Source organism: Tetrao urogallus (assembly GCF_951394365.1).
Source record: "Tetrao urogallus genome assembly, chromosome: 3".
NCBI classification, from domain to species: domain Eukaryota; kingdom Metazoa; phylum Chordata; class Aves; order Galliformes; family Phasianidae; genus Tetrao; species Tetrao urogallus.
The window spans coordinates 27,151,986-27,174,210 of record NC_136815.1 but is presented as its reverse complement, the minus strand read 5'-3'; the positions used below and the strand labels follow the sequence as shown (position 1 = coordinate 27,174,210).

The following is a 22,225-nucleotide window of genomic DNA, read 5'->3' as shown; positions in this document are numbered from 1 at the left end:
GCTCTCCTTTGGATGCTTATAGTTTTAGTTTCATTTCCTTTTTATATCGTAGCACTCAAATTTGCATGCAGTGCTTGAGGTGAGGCCATACAAGAGCCTCAGGGCACTTACAAGTGTCCTCTTGCAGCACGGTGCAGAGCATGGCTCACAGCTGCCACTCGCCACCACAGAGCTTGTGTCACCACTGACTTCTGCATCCAGTATTTACAAGGAGTCTGTGTCACCTGCTTGTCACTGACATCACGCATCAGGTGCTGGCACATTCATGGCTGGTTGGCATTGTTAGTGAGGTGATTGTTCCTCTGAAAACACTCCTTGCAGTATGAGACTTACTAGCAGAAAGACATTGAGGCCATGGAGTGTGTCCTATGAAAGGCAACAAAGCCTCTGTACAAGGAAAGGCTGAGAGACCTGAGACATTTCAGTCTAGAGAATGCTGAGAGGGGAACTCATCACTTCATAAATATGTGAGAGTCAAGTCCATGAGAGTGGACTCATTTTGATGGAGAGCAGCTGTGGAACATGGGGCAATGGGCAGAAACTGGAGCACAGGAAGTTCTGTACAAACAGAATATAGAACTTCTTTAGTATCAGTTTGACAGCACTGGAACAGCAGCCCAGAGATGTTGTGGTGTATCCCCTGGAGATATTCAAGACTGGTCTGAACACTTTCTTTTGTGACCTACTGTAGGGAACATGCTTTGGGAGGGGGGTTGGTTGGACTAGATGATCTCCAGAGGTCTCTTCCAATCCCTACAATTGTGTGATTCTGTCATGGTGTGTCTGGAGCACAAGTCCTATGGGGAGCAGCTGAGGGAACAGGATTGTTTGGTCTGAAGAAGAGGCTCGGGTGAGATCATATTGCCCTCTACAACTGCCTTAAAGGAGGTTGTGGGGAGGTGGGGGTTGGCCTCTTCTCCCAGGTAACAGTGATAGGATGAGGGGAAATGGCCTCAAGTCGTGTGAGGGGGGATTCAGATTGGATATTTGGAAACACTTCTTCGCAGAAGGAGTGGAGAGGCACTGGCACAGGCTGCCCAGGGAGGAGATAGGGTCAGCATCTCTGGCAGTGTTAGGAAATGTGGAGATGTGGCACAGAGGGGACTTAGTTTAATGGTATGGTGGGGATGGGTTGACAGTTGGACTAGATGATCTTTGAGGTCTTTTCCAGCCTTTATGATCCTGAAACTGGAGGGAAACGCAAGCTGCAGAGCTATCCCTAAACTTTCGATGTCCGGTCATCTCAAAACAGGACTGCGCTTCCTGCATTACAACCAAAGCGCGCCGTGAGCGCTCAGCCGAAGGTGGGGCAGGGCAGAGAAACGCGCCAGGAGCGTTCCTTCGGTAGGAGCCTCCCCGTCGCCGCTCCCGCCGCCGCCCCACGTCCGCCGGGCAGCTGCCCGCCTCCCCGCCGCCCTCTGTCCCGCCCGGCGCCGCCCGCCCGCCGCCCGTGAACGCCGGTGCTGCCCTCGGAGCTCGCCGCCCTCTCGCCGCTCGGGGGGAACGCGCGATCCGGGGGCGGGAGGTGAGGCCGGCCCGGCCCGCCCCGCCGCCAGGTGCCGTACCGCGGCCCGGGAAGTGCCATCGCGCCTCTGAGGCGGCCCGGCCCGGGCAGAGCCTTCCGACGCCACGATGAGCAAGATCTCCAGGTTCTTCAAGGGGGGCGGCTCCGCGGCCTCCAAGGGCCGTGGGGGGCCCTCGCCGCAGGAGGCCCTGGCCCGGCTGCGGGAGACGGAGGAGATGCTCAGCAAGAAGCAGGAGTACTTGGAGACCAGGATTGAACGGGAGTTGGCGCTGGCTCGGCAGCACGGCACCAAGAACAGGCGAGGTGAGCCCCGTGTCTGCTCGGGAGAACCTTTAAGTGGCGACCTGAGTGGGTTGTGTGTCTTTAAATGGCCAGGTTCCTGCAGTTGGCCGCTGTGGTGGCTTTGGTATCCATTTGTGTTTGGTGCATTGTGGAGTCATTATGGCTGACCGATAAGAGGATGCTTCATTCTTAACTAGTTTTGTGCCTGTAGTCCTGTGGGCGGTAATAAATAAGGTCAGGATTCTGCTTACATCAGTGCTGTCGTCTCTGGGAAGCAAATGGTTGGGACCACAGGGACACGCAGACCTTTGAGAAATGAGATAATTACCTCTTGAAGTTGCCTGGATTCCTGATTGTCTACTCCAAGACTTATTTTTTCTTAAATGCTTCCAAACAGAGGCAGAACGTTCTGAATCAATGATTCACGATGTAACAAAAGAGTAGTTCTTTCACCTGCTCCTTCTGTTGCTGGATAATTTAAAAAGTTAATGGCATATAATTTAGAGCTTGTGAGGAGTGTTTTGATTATCCCTTAATGTATTTGTAATACTTTAGCACTTAATAGTTGTTAGCAAGAAGTATTTAGTTAGGATTAGAAAACTTTGGTAGGAATTGGTCAGATTTTAAGGGACCAACGCCAGCCCAGCAGCTGAGTCTGTCTGTCTGTGGCATGTGAGCTCTCAAGGATGTCACGTCGAGGGTTGTCATGTTCCAGATATCTTAAGAGAGTTCTTACAGACTTCCCTGCCTTCAACTGGAGCTGGCTCTTCAGGGAGGGAATCTGGCTGCAAAGTCACACTGTGGGACACAGTGAACAGATAGCTCCCAGGAATAGGTCACTGTGCAAGAGCAGTGGGGCTGACACAAGGAAACAGGCTCATTCCTATGCCTGTAGCAATTCCTACCAAGACCTAGACATGTTGCTATAGAACTTCGTGCCATGCCTACACTTTAAGCTGCCATTACTGCAGTTTCCTGCCTCAGTCCTGCCTCACACTTCTCCCATCCTTTTGTTGTTAGAGCTTCCTGAAGGGTGTGTTCCAGACAGCAGCTATAAAATATCTTAGTTTTTCAGCTAGATTGTTTTTGCCCAGGCTAGGTTAAGTTTCTCTGGCTCCACAGCTGCAGAAGAGCTTGGGCACCTGCAAAGGAGGGAATGGTGCAGAGGCAATTACTCACTACTGGGAGAAGGCAGATCTGCTTCTGCAACCTGACTGGTTTTTGTGGGTTCCGGCTGTTAGTCAACCCATTGCCTTATGCTTAACACATGTGGCATTAGGCTTGTGAAGCTTCTCTCCCAGGTGTTTGTTTCCTCTGCTGCACTCAGTGTGCAATCCTTCTGGTTTTATCTATGCAGGTGTATGTGAAGTCTTATTGCAAGCTGGATTTTGAACTAATTGTGGGCAGAAGTAACTCCCTTTGATCTTTCTTGTCGTTTCCTCAGTAACCCACAGTTAAGGTCAGTAAAGAGAAAGTAGGGCAAGAAGTACAGAGAAGGATTTTTTTAGTGTAATAAAACGGTTCTAAAGCCAAAAGGAGGTGGTGAAACTGCAGTCATGAGAAATAAGAGAAACTCACCTCACTGTGCCGCAACGATTGAATTTGACAGCCTGAGTAAGCTTAGTTCCCCAAGAATACCCCTCATTTGATGTGACGTTTATGCTAGTTTTTATCACAGTTCATTATTGTATAACAACACTAACTGCTCCCTGTGCTATGTTACAGAGGAAATCTGTGCTAGACTGCGCCTGTAGTAGTGCTGTGTAAACACAGAGTGTGAACAAGAGAATAAAAGTTGGAATCTACAATGCCTTGTAAAGCAAATATTTCAAAAGGAGCTGGTGGGTAGCTTGATGTGTTCTTTTCGTAATTGCACCTGTGGAGGAGCCTGTGGAGCTTAAAACAGGAGTGTCTGGGATGAAGCAGGATTTATCCAGGTACGGACAGTGCTCCAAGTTAGTATGATCTCATTTGGTTTTTACGCTTATGAGTGTGAGTCAGTTTTACTGACACAAATGAGATCATATTCAGGAGCCAGCAATTTTTCATGAGTTCAGATGAGTCTGAGTCTTGGATGGGTTCATGTGACATCAGAAGATTTAATTTGCCTTAAAGCTGTAACATGTTAGCTATGTAAACAGATCCAAAGTGTCAGCTAAATATATTTGGCATCTCCTTTATGAAGTCTACATCTCTGCAGTTCCTGTATTGAATTTGAAATTAGCTGTGCTTTGGGGATGATACATTTGCCATGTTACCTAATGGTAACATTTTACTGCAGCTAGACTATCACAGGGTTCTCTGAACAGCAGTGTGTGCTAGAATTTCCCTTGGAGAGATTATGTCATGATGAGCAGTATTTATTCGTACAATTCGCATTGACTTCAAATGTCTCACCACCAGATGATATCATATCATCTGATGTGTTATCAGATCATAACTCAGGATTTTTTTTATTTCTCTTGCTTTATTTTCTAGAGTATCTCTTGATGTTTCAATCATTGCACAGCTCCAAAATCCAGCAGCACACTGACTCTTCATCTTCAATATTCTGAAGGTTATGCAGCAAAATTTAAAGGACAGAAAATGATTCAAAGTGTCACAATTGATGAGGTTCAAGTTGAGAAATTGGGGTAGTGCTGGAGAGGTGCAAGATGTGTTTTCTTTGTGCTTCTTTGGCTCATCATGTCCAGGTTAGCCATGACAACACCCATTTTCTTTATGATCGTGGGTTAGGATCCAATACAGCTCACCACAGTGAAGCTTTTTCACCTGAAACTTCCCACCTTCATATTGGGTATTCTTTTAGCATGTGCAGGGCTACTGCCTCCACTGTTAACTGAGTGATGGAATGATGACCAGGACTCTTTGTTTATTTGTTTAAAGCAAGTTTATCAGCAATGCTGAATGTATGAATAAGCACAGAGTACAAGAAAATGTTCCTCTAGGGTAGTCCTGGGAAGCGTTTGTGTTCTGTTCTTCAAAAGCTGCTTGTTTGCTCTAACAATAATCCTTATGCCTCTGACCTTCACCTCTCCTGTCTCATAGCTTCACAGACATGCAAATCTTTTATTTCTGTTTTGCTTCCTGAGAAGTCCATTTAGAAGGAAAAGGGTTTTCTGAAGTGTGTCAGTGCCTGTGAAAATAACTTTGTTTCAGCCTGAAGTCTACCACAGATCCTAAAATACAGATAAATGAAAAGAAATGAGTTAGAAGACATAGAAAGAAGCCATACCTCTTTTTTTTTTTTTTTTTTTTTTTTTTTTTTTTTCATTTTTTCTTTTTCTCTATATCCAGAATAGGAATAAAGCTTAACCTAGAGAGCCATATAATACTACTGAGAACAAACCCTGTGAAGAAGGTCAGAATAACAGGTAGGCTTATATGAGTGGATGCTGCTAAGTACCTTGTGTGGTACATTCGGGCAGTGTTGGTGTAGCCATGTAGCATTCCTTTCCAATGAGCTACTTGTAGCCAGAATGCTGTTGAAACTGAAGAGCAATGTGGCAGTTGCATGCTGGCAGGGGCTGGGCCATCATCCCTGCAGTGTGTGACAGGGTGTGTGACAGGTAGGGACTGAAGGTTTGTGGCAGGGAGAGAAGAGAAAACTTTTAAGTGTGTCTTTGTTTTGTGACTTACAGCCATTGTTCTCTGCTCTTTTTGGTCACATTCAAAGTATCTTGCTGTCAGCTGGAGTAGTTATAATGAGTCAAGTGCCTTATTGTTACCGAATTATTGCCTCAGTTGTAACTGTTTGTGGCTTTCCTCATAGGATTTAAAAGATGAAGAGTGCTGATAATAATCTTAAAGTGGTGTGATTTTTACGGCCTCAGCAGCATTTCATCTCCATGTTCCTAGTTTGAGCTCAGATTCTGTAATCCATCAGTCCCTTATGGGACATGGAGTTTTTGTGAACCTTAGCCAAGAATGAGATCCAGTGTTTTCACAGTGGTGTTACGTCTTCTGAAGACATAACCACTTTTCCCCAGGGAATTTTAAAGCTTATTACACGATGTTCTTAATTTTACTTCAGAATATGAGATTACCAATTCCTGTACTGATTGGTGGAGGGCTTGTAGATGAAATGAGAAATCACAGTGATAATTTTAAATTCTGATCTATCATGAGACTGTGATGAAAGTGCCATGACTGTGCCACTGTTTGTGTTCTTTACTTTAGAAAATTGGATATTCAGTGTGGTCAGAATTACTATTACTGTTGCCAGAAATGGCCAATTTTGGTCATTTCTTCTTCCTTACTAAAGCATCAGCTTAGCACGATGCTGGAAAAGCGTCTGTATGTAAATAACAGTGGTTCTTCAACATGCACACCTACACTGATGTAATAGTCTGTTGCTGTTCCAATCACTGAATTGGAAAATAGAATAAAAACTCAAATTAAAAACAGTAGTTCCTAATCCTACTAAGCTGTGTCCTACTTGTTGGACTTGAAGTAGAGCACTACACAGCTGGTAAACTACAAGGAATTGCTAAGCACTCCATTATGAAATGCAGGAGTTGAATCTGCTTCACTGGAGCAAAACGGAGCATCTGAGACTGCTTTCTCTTTGTCCTGGTGAAGACCTCCACTTCTTCCTTGTTAAACTGGTATTACGCTTCTTCCTCAGACTCTGCCCCTACTTAGACTCATCCTACCTGGCTGTCTTTCCTTTTCTGAAATCTTGGAAATGGGCAACGCTCTCTTTCAGTGTCATTCTTAGAGCTTCAGTAAAGTAAGTTGATGTTCTCTTCAATTTTTCTTTTTCTTTTTTTCTTTTTTTTTTTTTTTTTTAATTAATAGAAATTACATTTCAGTTTATTATGCGTAGCATTTCTGTGAAGCATTTAAATATTGTGCTTGCAAGAATTGGTACACAGATTTCAAAATACTTGTGTGTGCAGTGGAAAATCACTTAAAAGTAAATTTAATTATAATCTGAAAAACAGAAAAAACAGATTTCAGGTAACAATAAAATTTTCATTTTATCTGTACGTTTTATCTGTAGGGGTATAATTACAGAACCCTGCAATTAAGGGCATATGTTACACCTGGGTTGATAAGAAAAGAGTATGAATTGATTTGCTAATATGACCTTTGCTCTGTAAGTCACTGAAAAGCCACTCTAAGGTCTCCCTGAAGCCTTTTCTTCTCCAGACTGAAAGCTCCCAACTCTCTCAGTCTGTCTTCATAGGACAGGTGCTCCAGCCCTCTGATCATCCTTGTGACTTCCTCTGGATTCTCTCCAAAAGCTCCATCTCCTTTTTAGAATGGGTGCCTCTGACCTGAATGCAGTACTGCAGGTGGGGCCTCACAAGGATAGAGTAGAAGGGGACGATGCTTCTGTTCCCCTGCTGGCCACCCCTCTTCTGATGTAGCCCAAAAAGCAGTTGTCTTTCTGAGCTGCAAGCACACTCTGCTGGCTCTTGTTCAGTTTTTCATCCACCAATACCCCCCATCCTCCTTTGCAGGGCTGCTTTCAGTCCACTTGTTGCCCAACCTATATTCATGCTTGGGACTGCAAAGCTTCAGACTGTGTCCCATAAGCTGGGTAAATGCTGAATTTAAATACTGAGTTAATCTATTTTGATTGTGGTTTGCTGTCCTCATACACTTTTCTGTAGATTCCAAAGACAGTGTATTTCACAGTCTGTGTGAATGCTTGTCCTTGTGCAGCTAATGATGGCAATTTTGACCATGTTGATTCCAGCACTTGTCAGTAAAGCAGTAAATAGATATTTTAGGGTATGCTTGCTTTATTTGGAGAACTGGATTCCCCAGTGTCTAGATTAATTGTTTTTCACACAAGCGATCACTTAAACAGAACACCAACAGTAATTGCTTTTTTCCACTGACTGGGAACTGCAGTTGCTTGCTGGCTCTGAACATGATTAAAAAATTAAATATAACAGGAAAAAAGACACAGCTATTAACTGGCTTTGAAAAAGCAATAGTTTCTCTGTCTCTCTTTTTTTTTTTTTAAGTCACAATCCAGTCTCTTTTGTATGCTTTATCTTGCCTGGAACATGTAGAGTTTGGAAAGAACAGTGGTCAGGAAATGGTTGTGGCAAGACTGTGTGTTCCACACCCAGAAACTGAGTGAAAGCCTTTTTCTCCTTCTGTTTGTCACGTGCATTTATGCTGGTAATGATTTACTCTGGGCAAAGTACGCTGCTTACAGAACAGCAATCTCCCTGATTTAAAGGGATAATTAGGTGCTGGATTTAAGTGTGGTCTTGTCCACAGAAGCCTTATATCTTCTATATATTTTCAAGTTCTGAGTGCTAAATGTATGTTCCTTGCTGACTACAAGGAACAGAAGATACAACTGAAAGCCAAGAAGTGTGAATCCTCCCTCTGAGCTAAGATTAGGTCATTTGGACTTGCCATTACACTTGACTCTTTCTGCTGCTGAGACAAACCTTTGATGCAGAGGTGGCCGTGATGCCAGATCTTCTTGCTCTGTCTTCTGTCTTCCTTGTTTTTTCCTTAGGTTTTACAATCTCTTCTTTTATTTCTCATTTCCTACTTTCTGATTTCTCTTCGATGTTTTTCTCTTTCATCCCTATCTTCCCCATTTTTTCCACATGCACATGATGGAATTCAAGATCTTCTGTAGTGGAGGAGGATGCTGCTCTTGCCTGTTCTAAAAGGATTTAACCTAAAAGAGGCTTCCCAGCATGTTCGTGCAACAGCATGTTGGTGATAAACAGACTGCTGATCCACTGTGGTCAAAGTTTGCCTCTCTGCTAGTAAGGTAGGAGGGTGAGAACTGTGACTTCTTCCGGTCAGACTTTTACTGAACTGCTTGTCCTTGTGTTTTGCTGTGAAAATACACAATGTACTGTGCGTCTCTGCATTCCAGCTGCTTTACAAGCACTGAAGAGAAAAAAGAGGTATGAGAAGCAGCTGAGTCAAATTGATGGGACGCTCTCAACCATTGAATTCCAGAGAGAGGCACTGGAGAATTCGCACACGAACACAGAAGTGCTCAAGAATATGGGTTATGCTGCACAAGCTATGAAAAAAGTGCATGAAAATATGTAAGTCACTTCTACTAGCTTTCAAAAGGAGCTTGGTAACAACTTTTATACTATATCGTTGCTATGGCCTGTTGTATCCAGTCATTCAGTTTTTGACTTCATTTTGGTTCAAGCATTTAATGCAGTTGGAATGCTGGAATGCTGTTGGTCAGGAATGCTGTTGGTGCTGTTGTTAAATTTGGCAGAAAAATATCTTTTCTTAGCAGCAAGTTTAAGTGGAAGTCCAGCTAACTAAAGAGACCCAGGTGGCACTTTTTTTTTTTTTGTAAACATGCCTTGGCAGCAGAGACCTGTTGCTGCCCTCAAGTTTTCCACAATAAAACTGGATTTCTTCAACTAAGTGGATGCTCTTCCTCAAAGTCTCTAAGCTGGACTGTATGGTTCAAAGTACTAGTTAGGCTTGAATGAAAGATAGAGTATTTTTTTCTTTTTGTGTGTGTAATACTTTTATATGGCCTATGTTGTTTCATGAGGTGTTTTCCTGCCTGAATAAAGAGTTATATCAGAAAGGTTGTTCTGGCAAAAGTAAACAGGAACCAAAACAATAATGAAGTTAACAATAAGGGGAAACTTCTAAGTGCGGTCCTTCTAAGTTTCCCCCAGTTCTGGTGAATGTTTAACATCAAAAAAGATCCATCTATAAAGATGCTGACCTCAGGAAGGAGATGTGCTCTGCCCAGTGATTGTAGCTGTTGGCTGATGGATGTATGAGAAGCAAAGAGAGGGGAAGCACAGGCTGCTGCGGAATGGCTTGTGTTGTTATGCCACAGTGGAAGGAATTGGACTGAGTAAAACACACTAAAACTTGCCAGGAAACAGTAAGGTTTAAGTAAGGGAAATTACTCCATGTAAGTTCTTCTGCTTAAATAGAAGTAAACTGGGGTCTCTTTAGGTGTTTCCGAGTCCCTTCTCCGCAATTTGAATTTGAATGTGTCTCTAAAAACTGCTCTCTGTTATGTTGCAGGGACTTGAACAAAATTGATGACTTGATGCAAGATATCACTGAGCAGCAAGATGTTGCTCAGGAAATTTCAGAAGCTATCTCAAACAGAGCTACGTTTGGTGATGAGTTTGATGAGGTCAGTATTCTACTAAGAACTGAGTTTTGGCTGTAAGATCACTCCGTAGTTGTTTTGTGGCACAGTGGTTTGTTCCAGTGTTTTATTTCTCAGAAGGTGAGGACATGAAGTTCCGTGGCTCTTAACTTATCCTATCTATGACATCTTATGTTTACTTAGATCATTGGAGAAATAAGAAACATGGAAATAATAAAAATATGGACTAAGAAAAAGAAAGTTTCAAACCCACCGTAGTTGTTATTTTCAATTGTAGCGTTCTCAGTTGCACCATAGAAGGAGAAGGTCACTAAAGCATGCTAAAGCATGTAATTTGTACTGCTCTAAATGGATACTGGAAGGTATAATTTGTTGTGCTCCAAACAGGCATCCATTTAACAAAATGCACTGCACCATGAACAGCCTACTGTTCCCAATTTTTGCATACCTGGGCCACATTTTAAGATACTGTATTGTTTTGGTGCTCGTAGATGCTGGTCCTGCCATTATTTTCTGGATTTTCAATTGTAGAAAAGAATGTAGAAGTAATTCCTGTTGCAGGCAGTGAGGGTTCTCCTCTGGAGCTCTCTTCCCAGGCACCTTCCAGGAAACTCTAACTTCTGAACCTTTGTTGCAGTAGCTTTCATCCAATGGTTGGATTTGACTGTTGTGTGCGAGGAGGTCCTTACTGCTGAGAGGTTGAGTGTGCTTTGTGCAATCTGTGGCATGTACAGCTGGAGGCCAGACTGAGTCAAAATACAAAATCAAACTAATTGTGCTACTTTGTGTTAAGATGGCCAAGCACTCGGAATCATTTGAATAATCTCTTAAAGAATCAAGCAACTCCCACCCTTCCAGTTAATTAATTAATTCCTACGTACCCAAATGGACAGCAGAGAAAAATACATGTGCTAAATCGTATTTGCTTAATTAATTTATTTTTGCTTTTTCATTCAGAAGTTATTTTTTTCCATGAGTTTTTGAAAATGGTAGTGATTCTCTGTATTTTTTTTTCTCTCTCCATTATCTTCTTTCCTGTTTTTCCACTTTGAATCTAAATCATTAATATTGGTGTAGAGAATGGGATTTGGCTGACGTGAACTGGGCTCCAGTCAACTGGAAAACATACTGCCATCCCATGCAGCTGTACAGGATCACTCAGTTTTCATCAGTGCTTAACTTTTAGGGGTCTAGACTCATTAGATGTGGTGCAGATTGACCCAAAATTTCCTGAGATGCTGGTCTGAGTTAATGAGTGTTTCCTGTTTTGGGAAAATAAGCCACCGTCAGTCACGTGAGGCATCATTGTAGCAGCACTGCTTTTGCATAGGAGCCTAATATTTACAGCAATTGTTCAGTCGTTGGGAAATCTGGTTTGCATGCTACTTCAGCTTAAGAGTGCTAGAATCAGTGGCTTAATCACTAGGTTTTTGGAGGATTTATGCTGGAGGAGGAGATTTCATTTTTTCTTTTCATTTGAAGGACATTTTGACCATGCACTTGGATTTCCTCTTCACATGCATACCACTGAAACATGTAATTTGTGCTGCTCAAAATAGACACGTAAACATAAGGGTTATTTCTCCCTGGCATGACACTGTATGTATGAGGAAGAATGCAAAACAAGGTCCTACCATAGCTGACTAGAATCCAAGGAATAAGCTTTTTAAAAAGCATGAAGCCTTTTTATTTTTAATATTATGCTTGTAGATGAGACTATCTGCCCAAATTAACTTCTGCAGCTAAAAGCCCAAAGGTGTTGTGTGCCTCAAGAGTGAGTAACAAGACCCAGGAGAACAACTCTCATCCCAGTGCTGCTTTGAAATCACACATAATCCTGGCCCTAGCATAAAAGGATGGAAGCACAACAATTAATGACAGTCTGCCTTATAACCAATGGAAACTGTTTGTTCTTTAAAAAGTGAAAAGATGCACATTAAAATTAGAATCTGTTTGAACTGTGCAGTCTGTAGATTTGGAACAAATCTCATGAAGGCATTTGGACTTTTTGTCACGAATAGTACACTGGCCTTTTTGTTTCTAGTTTTATACTTTGACCTGTTTCTAACTTCCATCGTCCTTATTTGAACTTTCAGTGAAGGTTATTGTTTTCACAGTTATGAAAATGATACTTGCAGTACACTACTTGATAATCTTTCTTTATCAAGCATAAACTGTTATTTCAGTCATACTTTGCTTTATGGTGGTTACAAGTGCCCATGTCTGAGATCACTGTCAGGACAATGAATTTGTTAATGTTCTCCTTGAATTTAGGATGAGTTGATGGCAGAATTAGAAGAACTGGAGCAAGAAGAAATGAACAAGAGAATGCGAGATGTCAGGCTGCCAAGTGTTCCATCCACATCGCTACCTTCTCGCCCCGGTAAACTGCTTGCTTGCCATTTTAGGTTTCTCATAATTAAGCCATGCTGTGTGTCAAAGAGTGAGAGAAAATCACACATATGTATTTAACTCTGCTTTGTTTTCTAAAGCATTGTAAATTCCTTACCTATTTTTGCATAGTTTATTAGAAAAAGGAATTCTAGTTTGATTTGTGAGAGCATTTAGGTCCAAAATTTCTATAGATCTGAAGAGGCAAATTCAGGGAACTTGACCTTTCACATTTCCTGGTGCATCTCCTGCTGAAATATAGTGAAATCACCAGAGAGTGGGAAGATTTATTTTTTTTCTCATGGCAGTGAAATAATCAATCTTTTTTAATTAGAGTCTGACCTAGATGCAAAACGTTTGCATCACAAAAATTCAGTTTTTCAGGTTAGTGGTTTGGTATTTGCCACTGATACTGTAATTAGAAATGCAAGAGGTAGCAAGGCGTGCAAATTGAAAGAAACATTGTCATGCCTTTGGTTTCTCTCTCTGGAACATTAAGCAGTACTCTTGTTTTTCTGTAGTTACGCTGTGTTTGTTTTGAATTAAGCTTGGGACAGACAACTGTTAACTGTATCTTTCACTGTGTCCCTGTTCTCTAGGAGCTGTAAGACTTGCTGTGTGTTGGTGCTAGTAAAAAGAGAATAGATAATCAGAGGCAAGAATAACACTCATGACACAGCTGTGTGGTGCATTTTCTGCAGAATGGGGTACCTAGGTCAGCTCATTCTGAAGACTTGTGTGTTTTGGCAAGTTAAACTTAAATCCCTGAGAAGCAATTGAAAATGTTCCAGCTGGAACCGTGGTCTCATCTCCTTATGTTAAATGGAGGAAAAGCCAGGAAGAAAATGAATTTAGGCAAACTGAGTGCAGACTGTAGTCTCGGCATTTCTGGCTTGATCGTATCTTCTTTTCCAGATCCAGCTGTGCCAGCTGAGTGTTTTATTTGAACCCACACCGTCTCCATGTGATTCTCATTATCCCAGATTTGCTACTTCATCTTTCTAAATGGCTGCTTTGGGAAAAATTAGTTGCTTTTGCAAAACTGGCTAATCTATTTTGTAACTGTATGCTTACTTTTACAAAGAAATAAGAACAAAGCAATTAATGGTTCTATGCTGCTTCTAGTTGGACATGCATGATGTTAGAGGTAGAGGAAGTGGGGTAGAGCAAGACACTATGACCTTCCCCTGCTGAACAGTAAGCCAGTGGCACCTGCAGAGTAGGAGTTTGACCTGTTGGTCTTCTGTGTCCTTCTCCCAGCTTGAATCTTTAGAAGTGGTACTCAGGATCTCTTCTGTGATGGTAGCTCCCAGCAGTAAGGCAGGAACTGACTGGCTGCACTAAAACAAACACGCAGGGCTGGTGCACACCCAGTAATGCAAATCCTGACGCATGCACACACAGCACGGAGCTGGGGAGAGCCTAGGCTGAACCTGGGCAGTAGAGCATGCAGTGTGCAGGTCACTGAATGAAGGCTGTTTGTTCAGTTTGAAGGTCACTGAATGAGGTTATGATTCGGGTGGTGTGAAAACAGAATGGGAGGTTTGGGCTCCAAAAAAACAGTAAGAAAGTGAGTGTTGGACCTGAGCTGAGTATTACTAACTGCTGCGAGCAGAGCAGCTAACCAAGTAGCCACTCGAGCAAAGCATGTTTAGGAAATTTTTTCCTTTCAATAGATAACTCCCATTAAAATGCAGTGATACCATTTGGAAACTGGACATAGAATCACCGGGTTAGAAAGGACCTACAAGATGATCTAGTCCAGCCATCCTCCCATCACCATTTCTACCACAACCTACTAAACCATGTCATGTAGCACCTCATCCAGACATCTCTTGAACACTGCCAGGACACATGCATGATGTGTGCATGCAGAACCCTTCAGCAGTATTTGGAAAGGTAGCCACCTTTCCAAGGTAGTCACAGGCCAGCCAGGGACAGGTCATTTGCTTCTGCTTAAGTGGAGGGGAGAAAACAGTGTTGCAGTGCTTGCTCACTCACTGTAGGAGCTTTTTGGGGTCAAATGTGTTTTCTGTAGGAAACTTTCAGCAGGAGGTAAATGAGACCTGTATTGTTAACAGTGGGGTTGTATGTGAGCTAATGGTGTGACGCATCAGTTGTACCTGTGTCTTAGTTTCAGCAGGGGTGGAATTGTTTTCTTTGGTGTCTGGTATGATGCAGTGGTTTGGAGAAAAACATCGTTGATAACACACCAATGTCTGTAGCTGCTGCTAAGCAGTGCTGTACAGAGCCAAGGCTATCAGCTTCATCACCATTACCTATGTTTACCTTTCTTCTGAGTAAAGTGACCCAAGATCTTAAAACTAAAAAGCAGTATGCAAGGCCTGATGTTCACAAATTAAATTGTTTCTGATCGTTATTGTTAGTTAATGATTATTGTTAACCTTTCTCTCTGTGCAGTTTCAACCAGGAAGAGAGTGGAGGATGAAGATGACATGAAGCAGCTAGCAGCCTGGGCTTCCTAAGAGCACGGTCTTTTCCCAACATGGAATGTTAGAGTACAGATGTAAAGAGCTACAATACTGTTATAAACTTACCAATTTAGCATGGTTGTATTTCATACACTTTTAAAAAATAGTGAATCTTACTAAGAATTTCCATGTGTGATTTCCATATTACAAAATGAGTTTTAAACCAAGCAGACGGAAAACAATAATTGCCAAAGCCTCCAAACTCAACATTTATTCCAGCCTGGGCCAGAGATGTTTTGTTTTTAGTATCAGTTTTTATTAGGTTATATCCTGCTGTTCTGCGAGACCTCGATGCCTCACCTGTGCACGCACACAGCCGGATGCATTACTGCAATTAAAAAGATAAATAATGGAAGCCCCATCCTAGGGGTGGTGTGGTTCAGGCTGTTAGCCAAACAGCTTCATACACAGGACCAGTGAGTTCATTTGAGCCCGAGAGCTAGTAGCTGTTCATTTGGGCATGGGACCATGGCACCTTGTGGTGTTCTAGATATTAAGAGAAGACTCTTCTGTAGATCTTGTAATAGTCTATTCACTATTTTGTTTGTTTGTTTTAACTGTGGCAAGTGACAGCAAGACTATACTGTGCACAGCTGTATGGTCAACTTGAGTCGTGTTTTAAACCGTTTCCAGCTCAGCTAAATGGCAGCTCCCCTATGACTGGAGAAAATAACAATGTCCAAGATTATGGAGCTCCCTGCTAAAAACTGATCCTTTAAAAAAGCCAGAAGAGACTTAGCCTCCCTGACATCCTTCCTTCCACTGTGGCTTTCTGGGACGAGTCTTTACTTTGGTTGAAAATACCCATCCTCACAAGTTGAAATTCTACAATTTCTAAATAATTTTTATTCTGTTCCTGAATGGCAGCAGTATCAGTGTGTGATATTCAAAATGCCTTTTTAACCCTTTCTGCTGATCTGAACTACTTGTAAAGTTGACATGTTGTTTTTAGTGTAAGGAACAGATGCCACTGAGTGCTAGCCCACTACATGTATGGAGACATCACTGTTAAAATACAATACAATTAAATATGCTGGCTTGTACAAAGAAACTGTATTTAATCAGACTGCATGGTAGGAGCTTGCTGTAATTCACAAGGAAGTAGTAAAACACTGTGGAGTTTCTAGGGAAGTGGAAGCAGAGTCACATTGATGTTTGTTTCTTGTCAAATCGATGTAATTTGGTGATGATTGAACCACTCGGAGAGTAGTGGGAGGCTTGCGTTCTGTAGATCCATAGCAACAGGAGGCTGACCAGTTACCCTATGGGCTTTTGCCTGTGATTTGCTTTAATAGCCTACAGTAGGCTCCACACTGTGGTATGTTGGGATAGGCACAAGCTAATGTGCGTTTCTGGACGTGGCATTCTGGTGTGCACAGAACCTTCCAAATTGTGTTCTTTGAATGAAACCCAAGATTACTACCATTTGTAAAATTTCAGTTTTTCAGTACTTCATTATCTGTAGTGGAATTGCTTTTGGTTTGCATCCATCCGAAAGCAGAACTCATAGGATCACAGAATGGCCTGGGTTGAAAAGGACCACAATGATCATTGAGTTTCAACCCCCTGCTGTGTGCAGGGTCACCAAGCACTAGAGCAGCAAGTCTCTGCCTTAGGTACAGAAAGTGCTGGTGGATGCTGATTCATAGCCCCGCGAGGCTCGGGGACGCATCTGGGATGTCTGAATGCAGGCCGTGCCAGCACAGCCCTGTGCTTCGCTTGGGACAGCTGGCTCTGTGCTCTGTGAGATGCTGTTTAGCACATCAGCAGGCAAGAGTGAGTACTGGCACCGTGTTACTGTAAATACACTCTCTGTTACCTTGAACGTGTTTTATCAGAGGACTGTGGAAGCAGGTTGTGTACTGTAGCTGACTCTGGTTAATTATTTTAAGGTTGTTTTCTTAACAGGTGTGGACATTTTAAACCCGGATAGCTTGATAAAAATATTGATTAAGAAAAAGAAGAGTTAATATATACATGTATTGTAAATAAATATTTTGGTGCCACGGTTGTGCTGGGTATTGTTTTCCTGGTGGGGAAAAGCTTACCTGTGCTCCTTGCGCTGCCATCAGGACACAGTACTCTATTTAGCGATTGTGAGCATTTCTGAGAACATTTTTTGACATACTGGTCCTTCAGCACCACCTTCGAGGATTTATTGAATTCGAAGCTATAAAGAAAAAATGGGGGGAAAGAGCGGTGAAGACGAATGAAGCAACGCGGCTGTGTTTTGTGGAGAACCTGAGCAGAATGCGCCTGCAGTGAGCGTTACGGCCTGCAGGCGGAGCTCTGCGCACAGCACCCGGCGGCGGCGGGCTGCAGGCCGGGCTCAGTGCCGTCATTCCTTCCGCTCGTAGCGGCGGGCTGCCGGGAAGCCCTGCTCGGAAAGCGGGGCTCTCTGCTGTGCTGCGCTCTGGAGCAGCTCGGGTACCCTAACTCAGGTGTGCGGGAATACCTCGTAGAGTTCACCAGCTGCCCTTCCTCACTGGCATTGCTGCAACAGCTACAATGAGAAACAGTGCTGCAAGAAATGCTGCCTTTGGCTCAGCCATTTCCCCTATAACAAACACACAGGGAAAAAAACCCAAAAAACTAAAAACACAGAGAAGACCACGTACAGATGCACTGGTTAAGTGTATTGTTACTAATGGCCTCCCCTATGGCTGAGATAGAAATTTTCTAAAGGAACAGCTGAATGTGCAGGGCAGAGATCACCTCACGTGTTAGGGGTTAAAACTTCAGCTCTCAGTGCCTTGGAAGCTCTGCCAGAAAAAAAATGTGCTTAACTAAATGAGCTTCCTAGGGAAGAGTATCCCCCACTGCAGGCCGAGGCATTGTAGAAAAGGTTTCTAATAGCATTAACCTGACTGCGGATCTTATGCTGCGCCAGATACACAAAGGGCTTTCTATCACAGAGAGAACAGAAGAAAAAAATGGTGGGAGAAAATGATAAATAATGAAGACATGTATTTATGTAGACGGATAAGCTGTCTGCTGTCTGGGGCACATATTTGTCTGAGTAAACTGAAATCTGAGCCAACATCTGCTTCGCCAGTGCAGAACAGAGTCCTTTTGTTGAGAGATCTCGCGCTCTGACTTTTGGGATGTCACAAGATGCCTCTATCTCTTGTCATCTGGGCAGTGAAGGCTGTGAAGGCCTCCTCAAGAGAAGTGCAGAACTGCAACATCCCTGTATTGCACAGGGGGTGCCAGTAGGGCTCAGCAGCATCCAAGAGCACAAGGTAGAAGTCATTTGCGCACATCATCTTTCTTTAGCACGGTTGAGCTTTAGTTTTTCATTGATTAATACTCCTTCGTAACACATCAGCATTATGGTTTGCACGAGAGGCTGCCTCGCCTGGGCCCCACTTGCACACGTAAGCAGCAGCAACACCTGCGGAGGCCCATCACCATCTCACTGAATGGACAGGTTGGATTTTATTTAAAAGATTCCACTCAGTGAGAGTTTTCTCTGCTTATCCCTGTTCTCAACTCAAAGAGTTGTACGTTGATGTTACTAGGCTTGCATTATCCTCTAAGCTATAATGTAAACTTTCTACCTTAACAATTTACATTAACACACAAAAGATAAACTCAACACAAGACTTTACCTGACCATACAGAATAACGGCCATAATGGGGCAGATTTATTACCTGGTGCCTCTGCTTATTCCTACAGCACAATGGGTGCCCCATCCCAGGAGGCATTCAAGGCCAGGCTGGATGTGGCTCTGGGCAGCCTGGTCTGGTGGTTACCCTGCCCATGGCAGGGGAGTTGAAACTAGATGATCATCGTGGTCATTTTCAACCCAGGCCATCCTGTGATTCCGAACTGTACATACTGCAGAATGAGAAGGAAAGAGGGAACCCTTTGCACTGTGAACTATGCCCCCTATTTGCTGGTAACTAAGAACTAGGAAAGTCACAGGAAATCTGAGGTGAGACCCAGCAGGACGTTTGCCACATATCACAACTGCTTTCTAAACTGCATTTTTTTTTTTTTACTTATTTTCAAGCACACGAAGCAGTGATGCAATCTTGAAAGGTCAGTGCACAACCATCTCCCATTAGGCACTTGCAGGATGAGCAATACTTGACGAGCCTGCTTTAATTGCGATCGAGCAACTAGCAGCATGTCATGGCCATCCTCAGCGCTTCCACTCAACAGCTGCAGCAGCTGTGATTTCTTCTAGATGAACAGCACTAATCCGCGGGGGTCAGAGAGCAGAGGCTTTTTGTCTCCACTGCATTAATGGAAATGTCTTTTCAGTTTCAGATGAAGCTAGTGGAAAATAATATCATAAAATCTAGAACAAGCTAACTTATTAGTGGGGATATTTAGATCCATTTGAAACCCAATGAGGATAACCCAAGACACAGTTTCTGTATGCAGACAGGAGACTCACCGGATCAGAGAAACATCCAATTTTAACCTGCTGACAAGTCTGTGGCATCAGCAGTAACATTAAGACAAGACCAAGTAGCTTCCTGTGCAATTAAGGTGAATCATATAATCACTTTCTTCCTCATTTTCCAAGCAGAGGTAATGCAATACCTCCCTCAGAGAAAAAGTGGGGACAAATTCCTTTTTTGGAGAGTACTTTGATGACTCTTGAGACACAGGAGAAGTCAGCACAACACAGCAAGCACTTACGATCTCCACGGAGCTCTTAAAAAGGATAAAAGAGGTAAAGGTTTCCATGAGAACTGTGCTGAACACCACAAAACAGATGAAAATACTGCTGCCAAAGGCTTAACAAAGTGTTGTCCAGAACCTACCAACTTTCCTTAGATGGTACTCGGCCAGTGTTGGGAGCTGACCTCTGCAACCTGTTCTAGGGAGCCTGATTTGGTAGGATATCTAGATGATAGCTAGAGGTCCCTTCCAGCCCCTACAGTTCTGTGATTCTGTGATCCCAGAATCCCATTTATTATGTCAGTGTCTCATCAGATGAGGCACAGCACCCATGCACAGGTGAAACCTACTCTGTTCGCCTCTGCGCTGCAGGGGTCAATCTCTTCTCTGACACTGGAAGGGAACCACAGGGATCATTGAGTTACCTGCTCTCAAAGTTCAAACTAAGGAAAAAGGCTGTGATGGCACAGGTCAGCTAGCCAGACACACCTTAAGGCACATTCTTTGTTTTACGGGAAAAATACGTATCTAGATGTGAATGCTGGGTCTGCCTAGAAATCTGAATGCACTCTGAATGTGGCAAAGATTCAGCTGAAATGCAGAAAAGAATGCTAGGAGGAAAGATACCCCCCACCTGCTATTCAATGAAGAGAGTGTCTCTTACAGCATTCTTCCTTTCCTTGGTGGTTCATGGCTGTGGACTATTTATTTCTATTGTGACATTCATAAAGCAACAACATAAGCCACCACCAAACCACAAAAATCAAAAATTACACACCACAAAACCCACAACTAAAACGGCAGCAACTTCAGAGCTGAAGTCTTCAGAATTTTTCCCCGTTTATTATTTTGCTGAGCAAAAACGGGAAGACAAAAACCTGTAAAACTTCTATAGAAATTCCCTTTGTTATCCATTGTACTACTGGAAATGTGGGTATCTGGCAAAGTAACCGCTATTGCTTCATAGCTATATTCCTTTCAGCAAAGGAATTGGAGGCATGGATAGAAAAATCAAACTGTGGTTTAATGAATACGTGCGTTTGGAGCAGGCATATACACCCAACAGTAGCTGTCCACATCCCTTCCCTCTGCAACTATGAAACCCCAAAGCAACAAAGAGATGCTTAACACAGGAAGACGAGAACAGCAGCGTACTGAAATAGAGGCTGTGTAGGCTGCTCCCTCCCACAACTGTCCGGTGCAGCTTTATGAGTTTGTGATGTGCTTCCTTCCTTAAGTTGGTTCAATGGGACCATTATTACCAGTAGCTGATAGGAACAGTGGGAAAGGTATGAAGTGGGAGTTTTACAGGGACTCATTCTTGATTCAACAGCACGTGAACTAATTTAGAAGCACAGAAATCAAAAGCAGGAGTAGCGTGAGAAGCGTGTAAGGGCCTCAGAGGAACAAAAATTCTACAGGATTATTACATTTAGACAGCAATATAAGAAAATGAAATCCCAGTAAGATTCAACTGGGTACAACATAGTAAGTCTACAACAAACAAACTAAAAAGACAAACTGTACGTTACTGGCTGAACTTTCAAGACAATTACTTTCAGAAGAATTTAACTATAGCAGATAAAAATAAAGCTTCACCTGAGATTAGAAGCAGCTTGATTTTTAAACTAGACAAAAACATCTGCTCACAGTAAAAGTTTTGGGGCAGCAAAGTAGCTTGTAAGCTTCAAAGAGAAAGCAACAAAATTCACAGTGCTTTGCCCTCTCCTGACTAAACTCTAAGATGTTTATACTGCTTTATTCAGAGTGACAAGCTGTGCAGATCCACTTGCAGTATTTCAGAACTTCCTAGTGCGTATGCGTCAAGAGTCTTTTCAGGACTTCTGAAATATTCATAGTTAGAAGCTAACACTGAATATACACAGTTCAATCAACTTCTCAAACACACAATGAGCATCTCCCAGGATTCAGGCGGACTGCTGAAAAGATCAGCTCCTGTTGTATTTTAATCTTCAAAAGGAGTGCCCTAAGTTGCACTGGTGAGGCCTCACCTGGAGTACTGCATCCAGATGTGGAGTTCTCAGTACAGGAGAGACATGGACCTGGTGGGGAACATCCAGAGAAGGGCCACAAAACTGATCCAAGGGATGGAACACCTCTCCTCTGAGAACAGGCTCAGAGAGCTGGGGCTGTTCAGCCTAGAGAAAAAAAAGGCTGTGAGGTGACCTGATAGTGGCCCTTCAGTATCTAAAGGGGAGCTACAGGAAAGAAGGGGACAGACTCTTCAGCAGATAGAACAAGGGGAAATGGCTTCAAGCTCAAAGAGGGTAGATTTTAGATTAGATATAAGGAAAAAATCTTTTACAGTGAGGGTGCTGAGGCACTGGAACAGCTTGCTCAGAGGTGTGGTTGATGCCTCATCCCTGGAGGCTTTCAAGGTGAGGCTGGATAAGGCCCTGGGCAATCTGATCTAGCTGTGGTGTCCCTATTCATTGCAGGGGAGTTGGACTACATGACCTTTAAAGGTCCCTTCCAACTGTACAGATTCTAAGATTCTATGATTCTGTAAGTCTTCTGGTGTGTTGTTACAACATTCTCATTTGTTTTTATGCAGAGGTCAAACCAACAGCTGAAAACCTGTAGTAAGTAATTTGTCTCTTTCGAGAAGCATTTTTATCCTTTTGCTAGACAAGATACTATACACTTTGTCTACAATAGAAAAGAGAAGACAGGTGTTTTGACCATAGTTTTATTCCACCAGGAAGGTTTATACAGTTCTGCATAAAGGTCATTGTATGCACAGCCTGAAGTACAAAGCTCCCTTTGAAAACTCCAGCACAAAG

The 22,225-nt window shown here is 43.0% G+C and overlaps 1 protein-coding gene across 1 annotated transcript; it reads left to right on the top strand.

The window, feature by feature from the left end:
• Positions 1–1,632: 1,632 nt before the first annotated feature.
• Positions 1,633–14,779, top strand: CHMP4C (charged multivesicular body protein 4C; the record flags this gene model as incomplete). The annotated part of the gene is made up of 5 exons (XM_079533312.1): positions 1,633–1,828; positions 8,670–8,847; positions 9,812–9,926; positions 12,177–12,285; positions 14,715–14,779. The coding sequence occupies 5 exons, from the start codon at positions 1,633–1,635 to the stop codon at positions 14,777–14,779; spliced, it is 663 nt and encodes a 220-aa protein (XP_079389438.1).
• Positions 14,780–22,225: the final 7,446 nt, after the last annotated feature.